General features: G+C 33.2%; 5 protein-coding genes across 5 annotated transcripts; 2 read left to right on the top strand and 3 right to left on the bottom strand.

Moving 5' to 3' along the window:
• Nucleotides 1-7,555: 7,555 nt before the first annotated feature.
• K444DRAFT_699359 (GMC oxidoreductase) lies at nucleotides 7,556-8,520 on the top strand (the record flags this gene model as incomplete). The annotated part of the gene is made up of 2 exons (XM_024887985.1): nucleotides 7,556-8,042; nucleotides 8,279-8,520. The coding sequence occupies exons 1-2, from the start codon at nucleotides 7,640-7,642 to the stop codon at nucleotides 8,518-8,520; spliced, it is 645 nt and encodes a 214-aa protein (XP_024730728.1). The 5' UTR covers nucleotides 7,556-7,639.
• An 83-nt stretch (nucleotides 8,521-8,603) lies between these two features.
• On the bottom strand, nucleotides 8,604-10,573 carry K444DRAFT_598131 (uncharacterized protein). Its single transcript, XM_024878521.1, has 2 exons — nucleotides 9,725-10,573; nucleotides 8,604-9,679 (listed from the first exon to the last, which is right to left on the bottom strand). The coding sequence occupies exons 1-2, from the start codon at nucleotides 10,508-10,510 to the stop codon at nucleotides 8,822-8,824; spliced, it is 1,644 nt and encodes a 547-aa protein (XP_024730727.1). The 5' UTR covers nucleotides 10,511-10,573; the 3' UTR covers nucleotides 8,604-8,821.
• Nucleotides 10,574-11,099: 526 nt separating this feature from the next.
• Nucleotides 11,100-12,004, top strand: K444DRAFT_646307 (NAD(P)-binding protein; the record flags this gene model as incomplete). The annotated part of the gene is made up of 3 exons (XM_024885187.1): nucleotides 11,100-11,141; nucleotides 11,188-11,773; nucleotides 11,862-12,004. 3 exons carry the CDS (start codon nucleotides 11,100-11,102, stop codon nucleotides 12,002-12,004), a joined length of 771 nt encoding a protein of 256 aa, XP_024730726.1.
• A 10,306-nt stretch (nucleotides 12,005-22,310) lies between these two features.
• Nucleotides 22,311-24,173, bottom strand: K444DRAFT_618305 (uncharacterized protein). The gene is made up of 2 exons (XM_024881288.1): nucleotides 23,409-24,173; nucleotides 22,311-23,364 (listed from the first exon to the last, which is right to left on the bottom strand). Exons 1-2 carry the CDS (start codon nucleotides 24,032-24,034, stop codon nucleotides 22,584-22,586), a joined length of 1,407 nt encoding a protein of 468 aa, XP_024730725.1. The 5' UTR covers nucleotides 24,035-24,173; the 3' UTR covers nucleotides 22,311-22,583.
• Nucleotides 24,174-24,747: 574 nt separating this feature from the next.
• Nucleotides 24,748-26,625, bottom strand: K444DRAFT_634638 (uncharacterized protein; the record flags this gene model as incomplete). Its single annotated transcript, XM_024883768.1, has 4 exons — nucleotides 24,748-24,773; nucleotides 24,824-25,967; nucleotides 26,016-26,472; nucleotides 26,537-26,625. The coding sequence occupies 4 exons, from the start codon at nucleotides 26,623-26,625 to the stop codon at nucleotides 24,748-24,750; spliced, it is 1,716 nt and encodes a 571-aa protein (XP_024730724.1).
• Between the last annotated feature and the right edge of the window lie 100 nt (nucleotides 26,626-26,725).

The raw sequence follows: 26,725 nt of genomic DNA, 5'->3' as shown, positions 1-26,725 counted from the left end.
ATTATATTTCCCAAGAAATATTAGAATCTTTTTTAAGTATTTTTTATAAAAGCTATAGATATATTACCCGACTATTATATAATAAAGTATTATATAAATCTAAAACTAAGGTCCTAATTACTATATAATCCTATATATATTTTATTAAAAAGAAAGCTTAAAGTTTTTTAGAAATATCTTAATACTAGCCTAGAAAAGAAATAGATTTATTATTTTACTAGTCTAGCTAATACTTTAATTATATTTATTCTAAAGAAAAAAGGCAACTTATATTTATATATTAATTATTAGAATCTAAATAAAACTACTATTAAGAACTAAATACTATTATTACTTATTAGTAAAACTATAAATAGGCTTTATAAAATAAAGATATATATAAAAACTAGACTTAAAAAATACTTATTATTAGTTATAAATATAAGAAAATAATAAGTAAAAAATAGTATTATAAATATTTTAAATATTATATTATATTCTTTAAATTATTTAATACTCTAGTAATATTTCAGATATATATTAATTATATACTAGTAGGCCTTATAAATATTATTTATATAGTTTATTTAGATAATATTTTAATTTATTTAGAGAATCTAGAATAATATATAATAATAATCTAATATATACTCGAGTAATTATAATAATACTAGCTTTTTATAAACTTAGTAAAATACGAGTTTAATATAAAGAAAATAAAGTTCCTAGAATTTATAATTAGCTTAAATAATATAGAAATAAAAGCTAGTAAAATTATAGCTATTAGAAAATAGCCGGCCCTAAAAAATAATATCTAAAAAATTTAAATATTTCTGGGTTTTACTAACTTTTACTAAAGGTTTATTTATAGATATTCTAGAATAATAAAAGAATTAACTAATTTATTAAAAACTAGTAAAAACTTATAATATTATTTTAGCTAAATAAATAAATTAAATAGGGCTTTTAAAAAGCTATAAATTATATTTATAATAATACTAATTCTTTATTATTTTAATCTAGTTTTAAAAATTTATATAAAAATAAATACTTTAGGATTTATAATTATAGGTATAATTTCCTAGCTTTTTAGTAAAAAAGTAAAAGCTAGATAATATCCTATTACTTTTTATTTAAAGAAAATAACTATAATTAAAAGCAGATATAAAATATATAATTCTGAGTTCTTGGCTATTATTCTAGTATTTTATATTTAGTAATATTATCTAGTATATATCTGGTATATTATTATTATTAAAATAGATTATAATAACTTGAAATACTTTATAACTAAGAGAAAACTAAATAGTTAATAAATAAAATAGATAAAGAAGCTAGCTATTTTTAATTTTATCTTAGAATACTAGCTAGGATATAGTAATTTTACTAATAGGCTATTAAGAAGGCCAGATTTTATAATAAGTATAAATAAAAATACTTTATTATTTATATTTTATAATAAGCTATAAAATATAAAATAGAGAGCCCTATAAATAATAGTAATAAGATACTATATTATTTCTATAATACTATAATTTAAGGCCTAGAAAAAAGAAAATAAATATTTCTTAATTAGTAAAATACTAAGAAATTCTAAAAGAGAAATATATTTTAGTAATAAAATAATACTAGAGATATTATTACTTAAGCTTATTACTAGTATAGCTAGTTATAAATAGTATATACTACGGATTCTAGTTATATAAGTAGCTAGGTCCAAAATAGTATATAAGAAAAGTAGAAAAATATTACTTAAATTATTATTATAATACTAAAGGCTTAATCTATTAGTATAATACTAGTAATATAAATAGTTCTTAAAAGAGACCTTTACTAGAGTTATTAAGACTTAAAAACTTAATATATCTAAGTTATTAAGATATTAGAGTACTATTTATATACTAAATAAGCTAGCTCTCAAAAAAGAATTATTATAAGCTAACTATAATAATTCTATAAATAGATATTTTAGTACTAGTAAAATACTAGGAATTCTTTAGAAAAAGTACTTCTAGTAAAATATAAAAAAAAATATAAAAAATTATATTAGAACTTATCCTATATATTAATAAACTAAAATAAAGAAATATTTACTATATAATATACTTAGTTCGTTTCTTCTCTCTTTTAAGCTATAGTAAGAAATTACTATAGACTTTATTATAAAACTATTTCTTTTTAGGTTTTATAATAAGATATATAATTTTATACTTATTATTATTAATAAATATATAAAAATAGTATAATATATTCTAATTATTAAGAAGATCTCGGCTCCTAAATTAGTAAAGCTATTTATATATTATATTATTAAAGACTTTAGTATATTTATAGATATAATCTCTAATAAAAAATTTATTTTTATAAGTAAGTTCTAGTTAAGTTTATATTTTTATTTAAAAGTTTAATAATAGCTAAGTATAGTATTTTACTTACAAACTAATAAATAAATAAAGAATCTAAACTAAACTCTAGAATAGTACTTAAGGTATTATACTAGCTACTAGTAAGATAACTAGGTAATAAAGCTTGCTTTTATAAAATTCACATATAATAACTTTATATATTTAATAATAGAAATTTCTTTATTTTATATATTATATGAATTTTATTCTAGTATTAAACTATATATTAAGAATAATGTTTCAGAAAAAGAAGTACTAGTAATATAAGAAAGAATATAAAGAATTTAAGTAAAACGGGAGGTACTAAAGAAATAATAATAAGAAATAGTAAATATATAGAAAAAGTATTATAATAAGAAATATATTAATAAGAAATTTAATATATATAATAAAGTCATGTTTTATATAAAAAATAATCGATAGCTATAACCTAGTATAAAGCTAGTAAATAGATATCTTGGCTCTTTTAAAGTTCTAGAAATTATAGGAATATATAAATAAGTATATTACTTAAAATTATTACTATTATATTAGATTTTTCTCTTAAAATTATAGTACTTATAAGCTAGTACTATAATAAAACCAGAATTAGTCGAGATTAAAAATAAAGAAGAATTTAAGGTAAAATTTATTATAGCCTATAAAAAAAATAGAAAAAAAAAGACGTATTTTATTTATTAGAAAAACTACTTATTAGTAAATAATATATAGGAACTACTAAATAATCTAGAGAATATAGTTCAAGAATTATAAGAATATTTAGAAAAAAGTAATATTATAATATTATTAATTAAATAGAAATATAAAAAATAAATATTTTTATTAGGAAACTATTAAAAACCATATATTTATTCTTGAAAAAACTATATAAAAATTATTAAGAATTCTAAAAACTCTAATTTCTATATTTTATAAATATCTTATTCTTATAACTATTTTTTACTATTCTTATTATTATTCTTATTAGAATTCTCTCGAGAAATAGATAATAAATTAGCTTATAAAGCTATTAGTTATTAATAAGAAATAAGAAAGAAATAAGCTTACTTAATACTAAAAAATATTAATTATATTATTAAGAATACTTTATATTTATACTAAGCTAGTAAGAATTACTTAACCTATTTCTTAGATTATTAGAGAAATTTATTAGTCTCAAATAATAGCTTTAATATAAGAAATATATATTATTTAGTATAGAAAAAGAGTAATAATAGCCTTTTTTCTTTTAGATAAAGATTAGGAAAGACGCTTATATATATTAATAGCTTAAAAAAAATAGTTTAATTATATTATATATATTTAAAAAATCTTAAATAATATTAGAATAAGAAATAAATAAAAGAAATTATAATTTATAAAATTATATTTCTTATTTTTAAAATAATAGTAATTATATATTAAGTAATTATTACTCTTAATATAAGTAAGATTAGGAAACTTAGTAATATTCTTGAAATATTAAAAATAATAAGAATAAATTAAAAATATAGAAGTATTAATTAAATAAGTAGTAATATACTAATAAATACTAAGAAAAGTATTTATTTTAATAAATAAAGAAATAGAAGAGGAAATTAGAAAAGAACTTAAATAAAGCTTAAATAAAGTTTAAATAAAGCTTAAAAGAGCTTAAAGAAGCTTAAAGAAGCTTAAAAAAGGCTTAAAAAAGAAAGGCAAGAAATAAGGAAAAGCTAGATATAATATTATAATTAAGAAAAGAAAAGATTAGTTAATAAGAAAAGAGAAGCCTTTTTATAATATTCTTTTCCTAAATAGTAATTATGAATTTAGAACCGGCTCTATATTAGAAATATCTAGAAAATTCCAAAGAAGAAATTTATAAATAAACTAGAAAATTGAATTAATTTTTCTAAGCTCTTAGGCCTATAAAGTAATAATTTATTTATAAATAAAGGCTAAGTTAGGATTTATAAACTAATTAGAAGACCGGAAAAGCTTTATATCTAATAGTATATACTATATTTATATTACTTTTATAAGAAGAAATTACTAGAAATAATTTGCAAGTTAGCTAGATAAGATTAGTAAACTATATTCTTAATTCTATTACCTAGTATAATAATAGAGTAATTATAAGAAGTTTTTAGGAAGAACTAGTAGCCAGGAAAGTTTTAGGGAATTATTTATAAAGCTATTTATAATTCTTTTAGGCCTCTTGGGAATAAGGGCCTAGAGAGAGAATTAATATAATAGATATATATAATAGTATATAGATAGCTATTAGATATCGAGAATCTAGTTTCCTATTTTAGATAAAGCTTATAATTAGAATTATATGAATTATATGGAATTATATTTCCTAGTTAAGTAAAGTACTTTATAGACTTAGCTAAGTACTAGGGAATATATAGGGAGATATTTTTAGCTTTAGAAAAGGGTATTAATTAGTCTTTTATTAAAATTAATTCTTGGAATTAGTTATACTTATAAGTATTACTTTATAGCTTATTTACCTTAATTACTTATATATTACCCTATTATTATATATCTTATATTTAGATATAAATATAATTATAATATATCTTAAGCTAGATCTAATATCTCGGATATTAATATAGCTAATTCTAATTCCGATTCTGATAGCTCGGATATATATATTACTAGTTCGTTCTCTAAGATAGAGGACAAATTAATGATTTATTTAGAAGAAAAAAAATAAAATAAAAAAGTAAATATATTTTACTTAAATTTTATTAAATAATTATCCGATATTCTTTTAATATTTTTTAATATATTAGTGCTAATATATATATAGACTAAGCCCTTAGACTATTAGAAGTCTAATGCCGCTAGATTTCCTGTTTTAGCTTTAATAGCTAGGAAATATTTAGGAATTCCGGCTTTCTTAACTACTAGTAAGAGGTTCTTCTCTCAAGGTACCCTTATTATATCTAAATTACGCAATAGACTTAATAAGAGTGCTTTTGAGATAATATCTTGCTTAAAAAGCTGGGGGTTATTTAAAGATGAATTAGAAGAGGCTAAAAAAGAAGAGAAATAAGCGGAGAAAAAAGAGAAAAATAAAGATTTTAAGGAGGATAATTGGTTTATTATTATAGAAAATTAGTATTTAAGTAGTCTTATATAAGTACTAGCTTAGCTTATATAAGGCTGCTTAATATGTACCCTAGTTCTTTTTTTTAATTTAAATATATGCTGATTTATTACAAACACGTGACTTTCATGTGACTTTCACGTGGTTATTCGTGGTTATTCAAGTTATTCATGAATAATTATTCTATTCTACTCAAATTAATTAAGATATTCGTTACTCTTATTTTATTCAAGTTATTCATGAATTATTCATGAATAAATCGAATAACTTGAATAATCCTTTGACACACTGATTAAATGGCATGGAATTCATTCTCCGACTGTACGCCCTTTGCTTCTGACTAATTTATGTCTCAAATAAAGTTCGGAACCCTGACACACCCCGCCCTTGGCAGCTTCGCGGAGAGCCTTTTCATCCAAGAAACTCTCCAAAAGTCGCATCTCAACTTCACCCTTTTTACATACCAGCCAAAAAACCCATTCTAAATTGCTCAGAAGCTTTTTTCAAACCATGTATCAATAAACTTCTTTTCTACATCCACACCCGACCATAAGATGACCTTCCTGCTTCCAATCATGCACAGTATCCGAGCAGGCTTCAGGGCCTACAACCTCTTTCTAATGAAAGCAACAAAAATAGGTGCTCTTCTCCCTCTGCTGTGCAATCCTCTTCACCATTCTTCCCACCAAAGTCGAACATACCGGGAAAATGGGCGCAGTGCGCATCTGCATCATAAACACCATCCTGCTCGAAGCTGCGCGTCGTCGCGTAAGTGATATCTCGGGCCGCAAGGCGAAGTTCCCGTTACCTGGCGTTGGGGATTATAGGATTTATCTGAACCCGCCTTTGTGGTCTAGCCCAACCTCGAGTTCGTTCACATATATACAGCAGTCTCAAAGGCGAGTGTATCTCTTACCGTGTACATCGCAGTACCCTGTGTGTCTCCCTCTTTATCAACACACACTCTCGAAACGTCATATTTGGGTCCTCCTCGCTCTCTTCACCCTGGTTGAATACTTGCTCGGTAGCTTGAAGGTCAAACTTTAATCTTTCGAAACCATGGGACCTGGTTATATTGGTACTGGCAATAGCGAGTAAATAGCATTCGCAGAGCTCCCCAAGCTCTCCACGTTAGTACCCTTTGTATCTACAGACTGTTAAATGAGCCAATTCAGCTTTACGAAGTGGCAGAAAGGACGTAAAAAATCCAAACCTGCGTTTCGATCTAACTCAAAACATCCTTTGTGTCTAGCTTTTCTACGGCCGCAAAGGTCCACTCCGGAATTGGGGAAACGAATCCACAGGCCTCCCAATCGGTGTGGAACGAATCGTTGCAAGGTTCTACCGGTAGTTGTTTCAGGTACCAATCTCGACGCATATTGGGGAAAGAAAAAATAACTTTTGCAAAGTATAGATGTATCTGAAGGGAACATGGGAAATGAGTTGGGCGTCATGGAAATTGAGCTGGGTGTTTTGTTTTTTGTGGTGGGGGTCCCTCAAGGCTTTGCGAGTGTTGGTCTCTCTCTGACCATTTTTGCACAAGATAAACAACAACAGACTCACCCACTGATCAAGAGACGGTTAAATATAGACCTTTGAGAGTAACGAATTCAATGCTACGATGTTAGCGGTTGACGAGATCGGTTGATTGGTATTTCGAGGTATGTTTCACCGAGTTTGTAGCTAATCCTAAGTGTAAGTCGCGCTGAACACTTCAAAAGTTCCATTCCCTGTACAAACCCAATTACGATACAACAGGAACTACGTATCATTCAAAGCCGCCCCAATCAAATACTGAATCCCTCTAAACGATGAAGATAGTGGTTCCGGGCAAATGTAAAACGACACCCACCCACCCCACCCCCCGGGTGTCGATTAGACAAATCAATGGATTTTAGAGTTTAATAATGCTTAATTAGTTGCTTATACTTACTTAAGTCTTTCTCTCGAATCAGGATTCCTAATATAGGTATAAGGAAGTTTGTATATAAGAGCTCTAATTTGGGGCGTGGAACAGGCGAGGCGATAATTGCGCACGAGGTAAATTAGTTCCAGGCGCTTGATTGCTAAAGTTTCAGGCTCTCGCAGTACCTTAAAAATTGCGACTTTCCTTACCTTCTTTAACAGTATCTGGAACAGAGGCTCCGTTGGCATCGCCTATACTGATAACAATCAGATGGTAGGCTGCGTTCTCGGAGGTGGAACTGTAGTGAATGCTACTCTCTGGTGGAAACCAAACCTGTCGGATTGGAACATCAATTTCCCTGCTGAGTGGAAGACAGCGGACATCGCAAACGCTACCAGCCAGGTGTTCTCCCGTATCCCAGAAACTGACCATTCTTCCATGGACGGCAAACGATCCCTTCAAGACGGTTTCAATTTGATCAGGAATGATCTATCAGCTTCGGGGTGGAAGGAGGTGACAGCCAACGATGTCCCAGCTGAAAAGAATCGCACCTTCGCCCACACACCACATATGTTCTCCGGTGGAGAGCGTGGTGGCCCACCGGCTACCTATATTGTTTCTGCCAACCCGTACCAACTTCCATCTATGGCTGAACACGAGTGTGGAGAGAATGGTCCGTACCAGTGGCCACCCAACTGGCCTCCATGTTGTTGCAACGCATGACGGAGGACACCAGGGAACTGCCATGCTTACTCCAACAACGGAGCATGTCGTCCTTTCCGCTGGAGCTTTTGGGACTCCCAAACTTCTTTTCCGAAGTAGTATCGGCCCAGCCGACCAACTTCAAGTCGTCCAGGCCGAGGAGTCAGCAATTATGATCAAACAGTCAGATTGGATCAACCTCCCCAGTCGGAAAGAGCTTGAACGACCACTTCAACACCGATATCGTTGTCTCCCATCCGAATGTTAGCTACTATGATCGGCCAGCAGCATGGCTCACACCAATCTTACAGGATCAGCAAATGTATCTTCAAAATCGTTCAGGACCCCTCGCTCAAGCGGCTCTTAACATCGGCTCGATCTTCTGGGAAGAAATCATGGGTCCCGATGGCATCGTTCGTCATGCAATGGCAAGAACGAGTTGGGAGTAGTTAATAGTGTACCACAACAAAAGCAAAGCTTCTTCCTTGTACTTCAAATAATTCTCGGCGACATTCTATGCAGCCGAGACCAACTTAAATTAAATTGACTGAAATATGTTGAAGTAACGACCGAGTGCGAATAAGGTGAAGAGTCGCGTGTGATGAAAATAAAACAAGGGTAAGCAAGTTTCCAACTACTGCAACTGTTACTATTGGACAGAGCAAACCTTTACGGCAACGAAGATAGTTCTACATGGAAGAATTGCGAGATTTGGCTTGCTAGAACGAAGGTGCGACTGAGCCAGACTCATCAAACCAGCAAAATCTCGAATCCCAAGCTGTCCATCGCAGCCCTCCAATCAACTTTACCAGAATCAGGATCCAGCTTCCGCAGTCTCCAGCACTCTTCCATGACGACCCGCGCCTTCGACGCTCCGAATTTCCCATCATTTGGATTACCAAAAAGTGAGAACTCCTTGAAGAAATTTTCATCTTCCTCCACCGCCATGCAGCCCGAGATACAGAATGGCCAGATCAAGTTATTGACCAACTGTGGATCTGGAAGAGCCTTGAAAGATTCCATGGATTGTGCTACCGCATGGCGAATTTCTGGAAGGTTGGGAAAAGCTCCTGAGATGATGACGTGGAGGTAGACAAATGCGGCGAAATAGTACACTCGTGTAACGGAGGAATTCACAGAGCTGTGGTCGACCTCCAGAAGACTCATATGGAAGGGAGAATTCGGGTCTGGAATCTGAATCTTATCCAGTTCTTTGTTTAATCGAGCTTCAATCTCGTTGCCGCGACTTGCAAGCTCTCGTACGCTAAGCTGCCCAACTGCCTTCAGATTGCTCTTCCATTGAGCTAGGAGGATGGTATCCTTAATAGCGAACATGACCCAGTTCTCGCAGCCGATGACCTTGTCGAAGTGGATGAAGTCAATATCGATTTCGTGGGAGCATGGCGCGGAAAGTTCCCATCCAATTGTGGCAGAGGAAGTGATGCTATACCACGCCAACAAAGTTGAAAAGAAGGAAAGTGCAACTCGATGAGGGAGTGTTCCTTCTTTTCGTAATTCTACGTCGCGGATTCGTTTGTTGATATCGGGAAATATCGAGAGGGCTGCTGAGATATGCAGCTGCCATGTTTCGGTGCTACTGATAAATCCCTAGATTGATATGAGTACAATTCCCAGAAGTTAGGAACGCCTCACCTCAATTGAGATGAGGAACACTACGCTGCAGAGAAGCTCAACCTCCTCCGTCAAAGTTCTCTCGCGATTAGAGGTAATAAGTACTTCCAGGTATCTCCGTAGCTCTGTTATGGCAACACCATATTGAGTTTGTAGAGCTTCAATTTGAAAACAACCCTTCCCCATTCCCCCCTGTAGGCAATACTTCAATTGTCGATGGTAGGCAGCTAGACTGCAAGCTGCATAATATAGTGGCTTGGCCAGCATCAGCAGGGACAGAAGCCAGCCTCGTCCTCCGTCTTCCAATGAAGGTTGGTAGAATCGAAATTGGCATGGAAACACGTAGTCCAAGTAGTGCATGAGTAAGACGGACTCATTTTGGGCGATGTAGGCAGCGGTATTCTCCGGTCTAAGACCTGGCGGTGGTCCATCGATGAGTAACGGTTTCGGGCTGGAACTCTCTCGTAGGGAAGGGCTCGTTGTGGCTCGTAAGGGATAAGGCGGGACCACATCCCCAAGAGAAGGATTGGCCAATATTGCCGCTTCTTCCGCATGTCTATGTTGACGCTTCGAATTCATCGCTGCCCTCTTCTTTTGACTCGAGACATCCTTCACAGTCTCCCGGATTCTCGCAAGCTTCTCCTTCTCCTTAGCTCCACCATCCATCCAGCGGGGTCTTGGGCCATAGCCTCCGCAGTCTAGCCGAAGAGAGTTGCATACCGCGCAATTAGGTTTCTCCTCGGGGCATTTCTTCTTCCGGAGCTTGCAGGTCCAGCATCCTGTCGTGCTTCGAATTTCACCCGCCATTGCTCAGCTTAGAACGTTCATTTCTCATCAGCTCTCCTGCATGCCTTTATGCGTTTCGCCGAGGTTGCGCGGTAACGCTAGCTGGTGTGAGAGATGAGGAGATATGAAGTTTAGTCGTGTGGGCCAGAGCATCGAGCCGATGAGACCACTGGCTGAGTCAGGAGTCAGGGGGAGGATGATGACAAAACAGGGTAATGAAATATGGTGAAACTGTAGCCGACCTTCGTTTCCAGTTTCCTTCCGCCCAAGCCAGAAAGCTTGGGCGGAAAGGGCGGTCACTGGTCAGAATGGAGAATCCTTCTCTGTTCTTGTAAAAGAGAAAATCAAACTGGAAACTATTGCAATGATTTCCAAGCCTCCTCAAAACCCGCGATGCTTTGAAATCAGATCAGAGCTGATCTTTGCGATCGGCGAGAAAGGGTATAAAAGGATAGTCTCGAAGGTCTCCGGATCCCATCAAAATCGCCAAATTCATGCAACTCGACTTCCCATTCATTGATTCATCGGAAATCGAGTTTCCTGCATCTCAACCGTGTCAAACTCATTGAGACTCCATCTCCTTTTCATCCGTTCTCCAGACCTCTCAGACATGCCTTCGTCTGTAGTCGTTGGTGCTTCTCGTGGTTTGGGTGTAAGTCTATGTTCGCTGAGAAAAGTGAAGAGCTGACCAAGAAAAGTATGAATGGCTGCGTCAACTCAGCAGTGGTGGAAATAACACGGTTATTGGTCTTGTTCGGACCCCAACTATTGTTGAAAAAAGACTGGCTGCCGATTTAATTCAAAATGTGCACCTCATCCAAGCCGACATGGCGGACAATAACTCCCTCGTCACCGCAGCCACGGAAGCGAAAAAGTTGACAGGAGGCTTCGTCGACTACCTGATCATCAACGGGGCATACACGAACCCAGCAGAGAACTTCCTCTCGCCAAGCGAGTTCTCCGGAAAAGAAGAGGAGTTGACCAATTCCATGATCGAAAGCCTCAAAGTCAATGTCCTCGGAGCCATCTTCTCGATCAACGCTTTCTTGGCTCTCGTGCGCAAGAGTAACATCAAGAAGATCATTGTAATTACAACCGGGTTGTCAGACAGAGATATGACAGAGAAGAGCACCTTCTCTCACTTTATGACATACAGCTCAATGAAGGCCGCTTTGAACATCGTAGTTGCCAAATATGCGGTGGAGCTGAAAAGTGAAGGGATCATTCTTCTTGCTTTGAGCCCTGGCTTGGTGGATACGACTTCTGATAAACCTGCAAGCCAACGTAAGCTCTTTGTGAAAGAATGAGATCACGTACTGATTATTACCAGCAACCCCTGAGGTGATGCACCGAATTGGCATTATGATGACAGAATTTCGAACGCGGGATCCTGACTTTCCGGGCCCGATCAGCACGGCTGAAAGTGTTATCATGCAGCAAAAGGTCATTGACAGCATTAGCATTGAGAATACGGGTGCTTTCCTCTCTCATCACGGAAACAAAAACTGGCTATGAGACGGCGTGTGGGCTGGGTCCGCTGAAATATAATCACGGCCGTCAGATTTTTGCGCATGTGATGGGGGTGGAGGGGATTAGTGAAATGAGTTTCAATTTATGCTTGTCTCCTGTGCCGCGTCCTTTTGTGTTCTCATGACCGGATGAATTGTCTATTATCTCCCATGACTGTCACCTGCAAGACTATCGTCGAGGTCTGGGATGTGTTGATATGCAGTTATACACTGACGTTGTCACTTGTTCCCACCTCGAACCTCCAACAGGCCAAGCCTTGCCATACCATCTAAAAGAGTTAGTCTTTCTCACTCCTTTCGCAATATCAAAATGAACCTCCTTCGGAAGATAGCGTTAAGGACGAGCAGAGTGCCTTGGCAAATAAGCTCGACATGTTGGGCTGTATCTTGCCAATGGCACCGTGATATTGCCAGTTCTAGAAGACAAAGGGAATGTTAAGAGAGGATCCGAAGCAATGACACAACAAGGCCAGGTAAAGCAACGACTGCTCTCGCAAAATATTTCTGAGCCGAGCGAGATGTTGCTGATTAGTCTTGAATAGAGGAAGCTCCGAAATGAATCTTGGATCTTGGAGGGTCCAACGGCTTTATGTCACTCACGACTCTTGAGAAAACGGCATTTTCATTGTTCCCAACATAGTGTGGATATTGAACCCTGAACCGAACGGTGAAGGTTTGAACAAGTCCTCTGGCAAAAAATGAATACCTATAAATAGGGCAAGACCCCCCCATCCACAGTTGTGGTGCAATGATTGGAATAGAAAAGACGAACACGAGAATGGCCGTGCCAACTTCAGTGATCAACTTTACTGAGGTTGAGTCAGCTTCAAGTCATTCACTCCTATACGAAGGGTACATAATCTTACAATCAGAGATTGACTGCTCTGGCGAGTTTTGGTACTCTCCAGGAGGCATGTTGTTCCAGATGAATTAGAACAGTGAAGGTGTGATAGAGATTTGTTGATCTGCAGTGGCTCGGTGCACAAGGATAAAGCCTAAAGGTTTGCCGGCGAGCTCGAAGTTTGGAAAGGTAAGATCGAGTCGACAAGCCATGCGAGCAATGGTGTGGAAGGCAACGATCAGAGTTGAGGCAGGTTGTCAATTTACAGCTAACAGGGCTAGAAGGAGTGCAGAAGGTATGGTTGAGGAGGTGTTGGTTGTAAAAGGCTGGTTGAGGTTGAGGGATGGGAGAGTGGAAGACGAGGAGACTTGATAACCCTGGGCCGAGATTGTCTGTTGCTTGAGTGAATTGGTCGAGATTGATAGAAGAAGCGTGAACTCTCGCCTCCTAAGTTTGATAAGCCTCACATTTGGTAGCTTAAAGTCGGTGAGGCTGATAAAAATCCAGACAGTCAAACCCTGTGCAAGTGTGGCTAATTTGGTATTTTAACCCTTTTACCACGTCTACTGAGGCCATTAGCGGGCTAGCGGACAAATTCGAGAAGCGAAAAGTGATTTTCTGATTTTCTGATTTTCGCGCCCACCCCCCCCCCCCCCCCCTACCACACCTTACTAAAAAAAAAAAGTATAGCATACACGCCTTATTCTCGACTACTCCTAACCCCCCCTTAGCTTGCGTAGTCCGTAAGGCAAATCCCATGGATTACGAGGCACATCTCTATCTCCCTTACTCTTTATATCTTCCGTACTACTTATATTACTTAAATTATCTATATCTTCTTCGTTCCCTTCTCCTCTAGTATCCTTACCCTCCTCTACTATAATCTCCTTCCCTATTACCTTCTAACCTTATATCTATCTTTATACTCGCTTTCTATATTTTATAGGTAATTAAGGCTTTAGTATAAAGGATTTTATAGATATAGAGTAAGGCTTTCTAGACTTAGTAGGATTAGTATTAAGTTAATAAAAAATACAGATTTTACTATTATTATTATATTTATAATTTATATAAGTACTATTAAATTCGCCTTTTATAACTGTATAGTATTTAAAAAGGCCCCTCGGTCTCTTCTTATTACTATAAGTAATATAAGCTTAAGAGAATTCGGTTCTATAAGTATATACTAAGCTTGCCTCTAGATTTGCCTTACCTTTCTCTAATTCCTTTAGCTTCTTACCCTAGTATAGCTTTATCTCTCTAACTTTAGCCTTATTATTAATTCGCTTTATTACTTTAGTAATATTATTAGATAATATAAGGAAATTAAAGTATTATTACAGAAGAGGAAAAGAAAGTTATATATGAGAAGAAAAAAGTTATATATAAGGAAAAGGTTAAGAAATAGAAAGATTTATTAATTAAATATATTAATAAAAAAAGATATTATAAACTAAGTCTAAACTATTAGAAAACATATTATAAATATTATCTTTCTGCTTATTTATAGCTTTATTACCTTTTTTACTACTTTTATCTTTACTAAAACTATTACCTAAAGCCATATTTAATATGTCTTTAATAAAGAAAAGCTTTAATAATATTATTATATATCGGAATTAAAGTTATTTTCAGAAAAAGATTAAGGTTAAGATTAAGGCTAAGATTAAAGCTAGTATAACTATATCTTTATTATTTATTTTTAGAATATAAAGATATATATTTAATATAATTATTTAAATCCGAATAAATTTATAATAAATAATACCTAAAAATAAAAATATTAGTACTTAATAGCCCTAGATTAAATATATTTAAAAATTAAAAAAATTATAATTTTAGGTATTATAGTTATAAAAATAAAGATATAAATATTCTTTCTTTTACTAATTTATAAAAGCTAAGGTATATTAATAATAATTAAACTATACTTAACCTATATAATTAGCTAATTTATTTTACTAATTATAAATAATTTGAGGTAATTTAAATTTCCTCAAATCTCTATATATAGCTTATTATATAAACTTCTATATTTCTATATTTAATAATACTATAATTATAATTTTTAGATAAGAAAAATTCCCTTATTCTAATATATATAATTATATTTATTTCTTATTTTTCGAATATATAATTATTAAATTAAAGAGGCTTAAGAATTCTAAGTAATACTTTTTTCTAAAAGATATATATCCTTAATAAATAATAAAAGTAAATATGAAATTATATAATAATATAACTATCCTATACTAGTAATTTTATTTTATTTTTACTCTAAAACCTTTATCTTTCTTTTATATTTTTTCGACTTTACTATTAATACTAGGAGCTTCTATTCTTTACTAATACCTTCTCTATTAATACCTTTATTAATATTTTTATTAATACCTCTATTAATACTAAGAGCTAATATCTAACTACCTTATAACCTTTTTCTTTTCCTCCTTACCCCTCCTTACTCTTCCTTCTTACCCCTCTTCCAAATCCTTCTTCTAAACTCCTCCTCCTTTAATACTTCTTCTATTAATACCAAGAGCTAGTATCTAACTATCTTATAACCTTCCTCTCCTCCTTTAAACCCCTCTAAACCCCTTCTCTAAACCCCTCCTCCTTTAATACTTCTACTAATAATACTAAAAGCTAGTACCTAACTACTATTTCCGGGTTACTTTTATCTAGAACTCCTATATTATAAGTCTTTAATCTACTTATTTCTTAGAAAGCTAAATTTTAGATCCCTTTTCCCCTTTTCTAATATCTCTTTCTCTTCTTTTCTAATACCTCTCATATCTTTAAGCCCTTTAGAAATACCCTCTTTTAAATTTCCAAAAAAAAGGCTAACTCCTATTTAAATTCCTCCGAACTTTAATATCTCTTTTTCTCCTTTAATACTTATAAAAGCCTTCGGGCTATTACTAAGTATCCCTATTCTTTATCTTAGAATATATATTAACTTATTCTTATAGGAAATAGCCCTTCTTTCTCTAATCTCGATTTCTTTAATATATATTTCTTGCCTTTAGGCTATTTAGATATCTCCCTATTTACTTTTATAAAATATATACTAACTTACTTTTTAGTTCCTCTTACCTTATCTTTCCTTTAATATTACTATATATATACCTAGTTAATACTAGTTCTTATAACCTATAGTTAGACTTTCTATTTATTAAATACCCGAGTATTTTATTTTACTTTTACTTTATATATTTTATTTTATATACTTTATTTTCCTTTTATTATAAGTTAGGACTCAAATAGTATTTACCTTAAATACTTATACTCTCGGATATATAAGACTTCTATAGATCTTTCGGGATTATAAACTAGTTTATTTTAGTTCGGGAAAGCTTTTTTAAAAGTATTTCAGAAATTATAATATTTACTATAATTCTTTCTAAAGATTAATATAATATAGGTATTTCTAGTCTATTCTCTCTCTATAAAGCAAACCACTATCCTAAGTTTATATAAAAGTCCTAATTAATTCCTTAAATTAAAATATAAATACTTTTTATTTCTATTAAATTAGATATAAAGAATAATAGATATCTTTAGGTTAGACTATAATACTAGTTAAGTATTAAGACTTCCTATACCTATTTTATAAACTTATAGTTCAAGATATATTATATTTAATAGAGCTTCTATATCTAATTACTTTATACTATAATAAAACATTTTAGTATTATAATTAGGAAAGTTCTACTTTATAATCTTATCTATTACTTATAGATTTTCTAGCTAATAAGTCTTAACTAATAGCTAAGAAACTTATTAGCTACTTTATCTAAAGCCTTTAGGAATAGGAAGTTACCTTAATAAAGACTTAGTATTAAAAATAAATTTAACTAATTAATCCAAATAAGAAGTTTATAATAGAAATCTCTATATATAAATAATTTTATATAATAAATTCAAGTCCCTATTCCTAGTTATATAAATAAGCCATATAAAAAACTCTTTCTAGCCTATTAAAGTAGTTCCTATCCCTAGTTATATAAGTTATAATATATAATAAATTCAAACTTTTCTTGAGTTATTTTTAGAAAAATTAGTAAGCTTTTCTAAATAGACTTATTAAGGCCTTAGTTTTTAAAAGTATTAGTTTAGCCTTCTTACTTCTCCCTTAAGTAATAGTTTAGTTCTTAGGAATTATATATAAATATTAGAATAAATAAGGAAATATATTATATATATTTTCTAGATAAATTAGAATAAAACCTATAGAATTCCCGTAATATTTTTATTAAATCTATAATACTAGCTAGTAAAAACTTTAATAACCTTAATAAGACTTGAATTACAAGTCCGGCCTTTAGATTTCCTACTTAACTTAAAAATTAAGTAATTTATAATAAGTTATTTATTATAGAATATATTATACTTTTTTCCTAAAAAATACCAGGTACTAGTAATAATCCAAAAGCCCTAAAGCTCTTAAGATTCTTTATAAGTTTCGGGCTTTAGGGCTTTTTTATAGCTAGCTAATTATATAAAATTATATAATTATATAAGTCCGGTATTAATATAAAGTAATTAGTAACTTTATATATAAATATAATATGGTTTTTAGTATAGCTAGTCTAATATATTATATATTTATATATAAATACCTATAATTTTATTATTATAATATAATATATCCTTAATATATCCTTAATATAAAAATCCCTTTATAATTCTAGACTTTTAGAAGTTTTTTTTATACTAAAAGCAAAATATATAATACTATTTAGGTATTAAACTTAAAAGATAAAGAATTATAAAGGCTCTAATAATTATAAGACTTTATAAACTTAAGTAAATTTAAGTATTATAAAAGTATTAAATTTAGTAGCCTGACTTTTAAATTATATAAGAACTAATTAAAGAATATTACTTTAAAGTATTAATTATAAATTCCAAGTATATATATATTTATAAGAAAATAAAACCCAAAATAATACTAAGCTAATTATAAAATATAAGAAAAAGTATATTAGATATTAGGCCTATTTTTTCTTAATTATCTTAACCTTAGTAAATATTTATATATAATTTATTAGACCTTATATAATAGGTTCGCTTAGGAGAAATAAGATTAATTAGTTTAGGAAATTTAATAATAATAGTTAGACTTTTATCCGGAGTAATAAGTAAAATACTAGTAATAGCCCGAATATCTTGGGTTTTATTTATAAAGCTAAAGATATTATATCTATTAATTCTCTATATCTAATAAAAAAAAGAAATAGTATATTTATATCTCTAATATACCTATTACTATAAAGTAATATTTATATAGTTTATAAGATTAATTATAGTTCTCTTTACTAGAGAAAAGAATAATAAAATTAAAGAAAAATCTAATAGCCTACTACTATTATTATTATTATTATTATTAGGATTAGCTTTAGTAATACTTTTAGTAGTACTTTTCATATTATCTTATGGCTTTTAGAAATTAGTAAGTAAAAAAGAATCCTAGTATATATAAGTTAATTAAACCTAAAAATAAAAAAGAATCTATAGAAAAAATAAAGAATAAGAGCCAGAATTAAAAAAAAGAATTATATATATATTTTTATTTATTTACTAGTTTATTAGATCTCTTCTTACTCTTAAAATCTCATACCTATACTAGTAGGTAATACTTTCCTGGGCTCTCTGGGCCTTCTTAGTTTATTATTTAATCTCCTCAAGTTACTATATCTTCTAAGTATTTTCTAGCTCTTTATAAATAATTTCAAGATAAAGATCTTTATATAAAATCTCTTTCTAAATATTTTTTAGCTTTTTATAAGTAATTTTAAGACAGATATCTTTATATAAAGTCTTATTCTAATATAAAATAAGAAAAATTATCTAGATATTTTTAGGACCCAAATATATACTATAGTAAGAAAGATTAAAGATAGTTTAAATAAAACCTAGTAAAACTATAAGTTCCTGGGCTCTTTTACTATTAGAACTAGTATAGAATACTAGTTTATTTATATTATTAATAGATTAATAATAGCGGGTAAGTTTACTAATATAAAGAAAGAAATAAGGAAATAGTTACTAAGAAACTATATTAAAAAGAATAAAAAAAACTCAATTATTTATTTTAAATTAAAAGCCACTTATTAAAAAATATCTATTAAAATTCATATAAAGAATCTAATAAAAGAAATAAAAGAAAACTTACTACTAACTTCTTTAGAAAATTAAATAATTCTTTATTTAGCTCTTTAATTCTTTATATTATTAAATGCCTATTTATAGAGAACTAGCTATAAAACTATAATCTATAATTTCATAAAACTAGATCTAGCTATATTTTAATTTATAAGACCTTAAAAAGCTCCAGGTAGCCTATTACTAGTATAAAAGGCTATAGCCTAGATAATAGCCTAAATAACTCTTGCATTTATAGCCCATTAAGCTTATATAATAGTATAAGTATTACTAGAAAAATAGTTAGATTAAGTAATATAACTTATAGTAAAAGAAAATATAAAAGAAAGTAATTATAAAGCTATTAGAATAAGAAAAGCCTAAAATAAAGCAGAACTAGTACCTAGCGGCTATATAATAATAATAATTAAAGGAATAGATATAATAGATATTTCTAGAAAAAAAAATATAAAATAAGAATACTAAGAAAAACTAAAAATCTAAAATATCCCAGATATAAAAAGGAAAACAGATATAAACGGAATTTCAGAGCTATAAGATTTAAGTCTACTAGTATTACTACTCTAGATAAATAAAATAGCAGCTTTTATATTATATTTATTATTAGTAAATTAATAAAACTCGTAATATTAAATATTACTATACTAGTATTTAGCTATAAAATATATAATATTAAAGCAGGTTTTAAGAAATAGTAATACTATTTTAAGAAATAAGAATTTAAGAATATAGAATATTTATATAATAAATAAACTTAATAATTCTATTAGTACTACTTTTAAAAATAAGAAAGAAATTTCAAAAATAATATATTTAATATTAAATAATACTTATTTTAATATACCTAGTTATTTCATAACTAGCTTATTTAATTACACTATATTATTAGAAATATTACTAATAAAGGGCTATTTCTAAATAAAGTTCTAGATTATTAGGAACTATATAAGTATTCTTCTAGCCTATATATTATTTATATATTCTATATTTATTAGGATAATTTACTTAAAAATCCTATTCCATATAATAATAATATTATATCTACTAGTTAGCTTCTCGGACTCTTCTAATATTAGTAGCTACCCTAAGGCTATATATATCCGAACTATATATTAGAGCTAGTAATAAGCTTAAATATATAATTAGTTATTATTTCTATTAATATCTCCTATATAAATATTAGCTATATTTATATTATAAGATATAAGCTTCTAATAATACTATTCTAATATTTCTCTTAGTAAAAACTCATTAATATCTATATTAGTATATAAGTAAACTATTTATATAAAGCTATATAAGATTATATTACTTATTCTAAACTAAATAATTATTAAGAATTATATTATAAAGCTTTATATCTATAAGATAACCCTAGTATTATATCTCGCCTAAAGGCCTTATATATAGTCTAAATAGCTTGCCGGCTACTATATTAGGCCTAGATCTATCTTTTCTAATTCTATAAATATTTTACAAGTCTATAAACCTATATATCTTATTTTAGATCTGCTATATATAAAGTACTAGTAAAATAATCCGGTTCTATAAGTATTAGTAATTATAATTCCCGGTATAAGCCAGTTCCTAAAAGTAGTTTTATATATATTAATCGGAATTAGTTATATAATCTAGTATTATAATACTAGATCTAATAGCCTTAATAAAAAGTAATATAATTATTAGTACCTAATACTTTCTTCTAATAATAAAAAGAATAAAAGACAAATATAAAGAAACGAAATTACTTATATATTACTAGTATAGCTAGCTTTTCTAAAGCTTCTATTACTAGGATTTAACCTACTAATTCTCGGTGTTTTTCCCAGAAATAAAGTAGTTCTCTATATATATAACTAATAAATTAGCTATTTGCAAGAATATAAAGTATACTTTAATAATAAGAAGAAGTTTAGAGCCTTAATTAGCCCTAAAGAAATAAGGGTAATAGCCTATTTAAATACAAATCTAAAAATATTACTATATAACTAAATAAGTAATCTAATTAGAGATTTTAATATATATTCAGATAATATTATATAAATAAGTATTAATATAAGTATATATCTTAATCCCAAATAATAATAGCTTATTATATTTATTAATTAACTAAATCTAGTCCGGCCCAGGTATAATATATTCTCTTTTCTTAAACTATATCTATTATATTTATAATATAATTACTTCGGGATCCAGGAATTATAATATTATATATAAGCTTTCTTTATAAATAATAAAATATATTAGTAAATAAGACTCTAACCTTTTAAGCTAGGGCAAAATAATAAAGTATAAAAAGACTAACCGGGTTACTAGTAAATCTTATTAATAGAAATATATATATAAATACTATTATTTATAATCTATAACCCGCCTATTATTTAGCTTACTCTATAGTATTATAAATAGTTACTTATTTACTGCTTGCTTATCTATTATAGTTATATAGTAAATAAGACTAAGCTTTTTATATATATAAATAATTCTAGTAATTAAAGCTATATAACTATAATTCTCAAGATCCTCAAGTATTTCCTTATTTATATCTCCCAGATAATATAGGATTATAATCTATATATAAAGGAAAGATATATCTACTATTTAAATATATATTTAGATATTTTATTCTTATAGTTACTATTAGATTATATATGAATTAACTAAGATTTCATATAAATCTTTTAATCTATTTGTAATTTCTTCTTAATTAATATTTATATAAGCCTATTTAGTAATAGCTTTGTAATATAGTAATAGATTTATTAAAAATCATAGTATTATTTTAATAAAATCTACTAAGTTATTTTAATAGAAATTAAGTTTAGGATATGCTTTACTATTATAATATACTTTTTAGTAATATAAATACTAAAAAACTCAAGTAATATTATTCCTATATGATTTTATTAATTAATTACTAAAAAAAAGTAATTAGCCGGCTTCTTAGTTATTTTAATAGTTTAATTTTCTCATTTCTAATCTCGGAAATATTAAGGAAGTCATTAGACCCTATTAATAGTATTATTCTAGAAGGGCTTATAGCCTATAGTCACCTGACTATAGTAATTTGTAATAAATACTCAATTTTATATTATACTACCCGGCCTAATTTTGGTACGATTTCATACGGTAGTATGGGCTCTCACTTCATTAATTAGACAAGCAAGCAGCCTTACTATTATTGCGTTATCTAAGCCGAAAGTCACGTGTGGGTGCTATACCCCTAATTAGGAATTCTGCCTTGGGGAGGAGGGGGGGGGGTGTGCGGGGCGCCAGTGCGAAAATCAGAAAATCAGAAAATCACTTTTCGCTTCTCGGATTTGTCCGCTAGCTAGCTGTGGGCCTCAGTAACGTCTGGCAGAGGATCTTGAGAAAGAATGCGGTAGTGGTCCTCATCATCTTAGAGGCACTGGGAACATCCATCCGCCGGTGGAAGATCAGAACCAGGAATCCGATGGATTCTTAAAATCGCGCATGATTTCTAATTAGGGAGCCAGAGCATTGGAGTAAACCAAAGCTCTACATCCAAATATGCAAATAATTAGCTCCATGAACTTCGTCAAACATCACTCACCACTTCCACAGCCTCATTCCCCTTTCCCACCAGTCCAACCTTCATCCAGCCGCCCTCCTCCACACCGACAATCAACCCATCAACGCAGCACCTCCTCCATTTCCAACTCTCTCCTTCCTCATCGAAGTCGATCCTCAGTACATCGACAGTTTCATATCCAACTGCTGTCATTTCGGTATGCTTTCCCCCAGCATATGCCGCCTTCATGACTTCCATAGCTTCCTGCCCATCCAATGCCCCAAAGTATACCACCCGTAGCTTTCCATCCATCGGCTTACTCGCCGGCGAAATTGTGAAAGTCTTCTCCAGATTAGAAACCAAACTGGCCAGGACATATCCATGTTCCTTTCTATCAAGTGGCTTCCCATCCAACAGAACTTCCGCCTTGTATGCATGTGGCTTGCTGCCGTCCCCAGGGAATAGCAGGTCCTTCGCCACAAGTCCAAATCGTTTGTCCCCATGCTTTCGATATTCCGTGGTATCCGAATCAGCTACGAGAGTAGCATGTAGCCCATAACTTGCAACGACAGCACCATAGAGTGACCTGTTCGTCAGAGGGCTTGCAGTCTGCCCTTCGTTGGTCAGAAGCCGCGCTCCAGGGGAGAAGTTGGCGTGAAATATTGGAAGTGGTCTCGGTGCTCCGTGGAGGAGGGTTCGGAGACCTTGTATGTATATCGGAGAGATCGAGGAAGGGTTATGCAATGAATGGAAGAGGGCATTTCCTGTGCCAAGAGGAAGCTGGGAGAGGATCGGCTTGACGTAGGAACTGAAAGCTATCAGTCTTGATCTGTGAGAGACTTTGAGACATACCTTGATCTGTCTCCACTTTCCATCAGACCGTTGATTGTGTCCACCATTCCCCCATCACCACTCAACATCAGCACAGTCTGCTCCTGCCCTCCGTTCGCAGCAACCAGTAGCGTAGATCTCGCAAAGTCTTTTACCGATTCCGCGCTCTTTGTCCTTGTCACAGTGTATGCCGAATCTGCCAGCCCGATTGCTCGAAGGAGAGGATGTAAAACATCGTCGAAGAATGCTGGTGCGAGCCCTGTTCCTGACAAGGTGGAAATAAGCACATGGATATGATCTGTCTGTAGATACGAAGGCAGAGTCTTGAAGAGGTGTTTGTCGAGGAAGTCTTGCGGGAGGAGGGTTGCGCGTGTCGTTCGGAGCTCGAAAGGGCTGTCTGCAGCGTCTGGAGCCAGGCTGAAGATTGTATGGCCAATGCTCCCATCCACCTCTGTCGCGACGATGATATTGTCATCCCTCAGCTCGGAAGCTTCCCAGGCCAGCACGCCATTGCGATAGGAGAGGTGTACGGGCTCATCATCGACGCGCCCGTAGTTCGTCGTGCTGCTCTCCGTGTCGCTGTCGCTGTCGCTGTCGCTGGAGGGGTACTCATACTTGTCCTCGGAGCAGGATGGAACGGAAGCCATTCGGAAGGGCAAATAGGGTGGAAGATGGAGATGCCATTGCTCGAGAGTAAGGGGGGTGGTGAGTCAGGCCGTTGCCTTCCTTGTACGAGGTAGGGAGGAGTGGGAGGAGTGGAGTGGAGTGGAGTGGAGTGGAGTGGAGTGCAGTGGGTAAGGGTAGTGGGGTTGTTCATGACGCTGCGCCCGGCTGTTCCAGCACCAGGAGGGATTTTGCGACAAGAATTCCCGCACCGCCGCGGCGCCAGAGCTGCACAACGCACGACATGCAGCAACTGCAGCAACCTGCTGGGCGCTGGAATAGGGAGGGGGGTGTTCTCACAGCATGTGATACTTCAGTGTGCGTAGGGAAAGAAAGGGGGCTGGGGGTTGGGGGTTGAGGTTGGAGGTATGAGGTCTGCGTCGGGCATTTCGGTACCTTCGTAGGCCAGATCTGGGAGGCTACACGGTCCAAGATTTCTACTGCAGTGAGGTCTTCAACAATCAAACCACTTCTTGACTTTCTTACTGTATGGAAGAAAACGCTATCTTACTAGCCGTATCCGAAGCCTTTCTTCTCTTCCTTTCGAGCTTGCCTTCTTCTCTGCCTTCATTCCCCTATTACATCTTTGCTATTCTGTCCTACTATAACCTTATCGACTCGAACGTTCCTTCGATAAAGTCATGGAGAATATTTCCCTTTCCTGCATATCCGCGCGCCTCTTTCGACAGAATGCTGTTCAACGTTTAAAACCCTTCCGGAAGCCTGTTCGAAGTCAGCAGGGCCAGCAACCCCCCCCCCCAAGGTTAACATACTCAGGGATTCGCATTCATATATCACATATCTTCTTGTCACAACTTCCTCCGATGTTGCCGATGTCCTTTGGGCACAACTCAATGTCACTTTGCCACTTCCATCTCTCAGGGCTGTAATTCCTCGTATTCGGGCCCAGCCAGGAACGCGTCCATCTTCGAGATAAGTCTCTTCGAGGCCCATCACCCATTGTCCCACCTTGCCACAGAACAGCCCGTCCCAGACAACTTCTCTCATTGGATATTTGAACAACAAAGCGATTGCCCTCCTTCGAATTGCCATATCGCGACATTTATGGGCCGTGAGGAGAAGCGGGTTCACAATACTGGACTCGAGGATGAAGTTGTGTCTAGTTGGTTTAGTGTTTTCTAGTACATCTTCCGCAAAATTTGTTATCTTGAGGAAGTCCTTGGTATAGGTATCGAATCCCGCTTCGTGGTCGATTCCTGATACCAAGAGAGCGATACTCAAGGACCTGGTCTGTAAGTTCAGCTTTACAGCAGGGAGGCGAGTGGAGCAGCTCGAGGATTTGAGCTTCTTCCATAACGGTTGGAAGGCGAGATTCCAGTGGAAAATGGCATCGCAAATTCTCGAGTGCTCGACGATGGTGAATCTTGACAGTTTGTCCCACTGTCCCCACCATTCATTAATGCCAAACTCGTTCCAAGAATCACTTGGACGCGCTCTATGTGTCGCGAGGAAGCGCTTGGTCTGCACTTTCAACGCCTGGCCGTAAAATTGCGCGTCTTCAATGCAGGCAAAGTATTCTGGCATCAGAGATAAAGTGTTTTTCCCTTCTAATTCGAATACGTTTGTCGGGTGGGGTAAATACTGCTTCTTCTCCTCGTCAAATATAAAAGGTCCTATAGCTGCCCTGGATGGGTCGCACGGCGCATGGACATCCAATCCTACGAATGCTCGAAGTAAATCCGCCTCCATGACCTTGTCGTTTCCCAAAGATGGCTGGCCGAGAATTCTGGCTCTTGTTGCTAGGATCTCTCTTACATGGCCGTGAATTATTTTCAGTCCAACTTGTATTTGCTGTACTGCAAGGGTGTGATTTCCATTCCAAGCCTCAAAGCAGACAGTTGCAAGGCAGCCCAGGATCGCTGTTCTGAAATCTTGCCTCTCACTTAAAGCTGCTTTCTGAACAGAGTCAGTTGCATTCTCATGCTTGGTATTAGGGGCGCTTACTTTCATGTGTTGCAGTGCAATAGTGTATTGTTCCAAGGCATCTAGCTGGTGTCGAGAATGACTCTCGTTTGAATTAGGGATGGCTGGCATGTGCTCGTTCGTCACATCTAGAGCCCCCAACGCAACAATAGCGTGCCGGATACAAACTTCATCTTGTGATGCCTGCAACAGCATCCGCCTCAGGGTCCCGGAACCGAAATCTGGGAATATCTCATATGAAGTCTTTGAGCAAAAGTATGCAAAATACCAAGACTCCTTTTCGTGTTGAAACAGTGTTGCAAAGGGGTTTTTGATAAGCTGTGAAGAATCCTTGGGTTGCAGTGGGCGAATAACTTTGCGTTTTCCCTGCGCTGCTTGAGCTTGTCGATAGAGATGCCCATAACCGTCGCAAATGGAGCCAAACGTGACACACCGACGACAATTAGGCTTTTCTTCCCCACATTTCACTCTTCGATTCCTTTACGGGTGTCAATAAAATTATACGGCCAAGCTCGATTGCAGAAGGTGAAAAGGAGTCTTACTTGCAAGTCCCACATCCAGTTCTTGTCTTTGGCAAATGTCTTCTCGAGCTCATTTGTTTCGGGTTATTGGAAGCCTTTGCTACCTCCATCTTTGGATCGCCGAGGGGCCGATCCTCGAGGAGCCTCGAGGCGCATTATTTGGTCTGAGGTCCCGAGAACATGTCGAACTCGCTGCTATGGTAGTAAGGA

This window comes from Hyaloscypha bicolor, assembly GCF_002865645.1.
Source record: "Hyaloscypha bicolor E unplaced genomic scaffold K444scaffold_136, whole genome shotgun sequence".
Lineage (NCBI taxonomy): Eukaryota > Fungi > Ascomycota > Leotiomycetes > Helotiales > Hyaloscyphaceae > Hyaloscypha > Hyaloscypha bicolor.
The sequence above is the reverse complement of the archived record's forward strand: the minus strand, read 5'-3'. Positions and strand labels throughout refer to the sequence as shown.

What these genes read in the sequence shown, in the direction of transcription:
- K444DRAFT_598131 (XM_024878521.1), bottom strand. Translation starts at nt 10,510, where the DNA reads ATGGCGGGTGAAATTCGAAGCACGACAGGATGCTGGACCTGCAAGCTC. An exon ending in TGTTCCTCATCTCAATTGAG is followed by an intron (nt 9,680 to 9,724) that starts GTGAGGCGTTCC and finishes ATATCAATCTAG; the next exon opens with GGATTTATCAGTAGCACCGA.
- K444DRAFT_618305 (XM_024881288.1), bottom strand. Translation starts at nt 24,034, where the DNA reads ATGGCTTCCGTTCCATCCTGCTCCGAGGACAAGTATGAGTACCCCTCC. An exon ending in GAAAGTGGAGACAGATCAAG is followed by an intron (nt 23,365 to 23,408) that starts GTATGTCTCAAA and finishes GATAGCTTTCAG; the next exon opens with TTCCTACGTCAAGCCGATCC.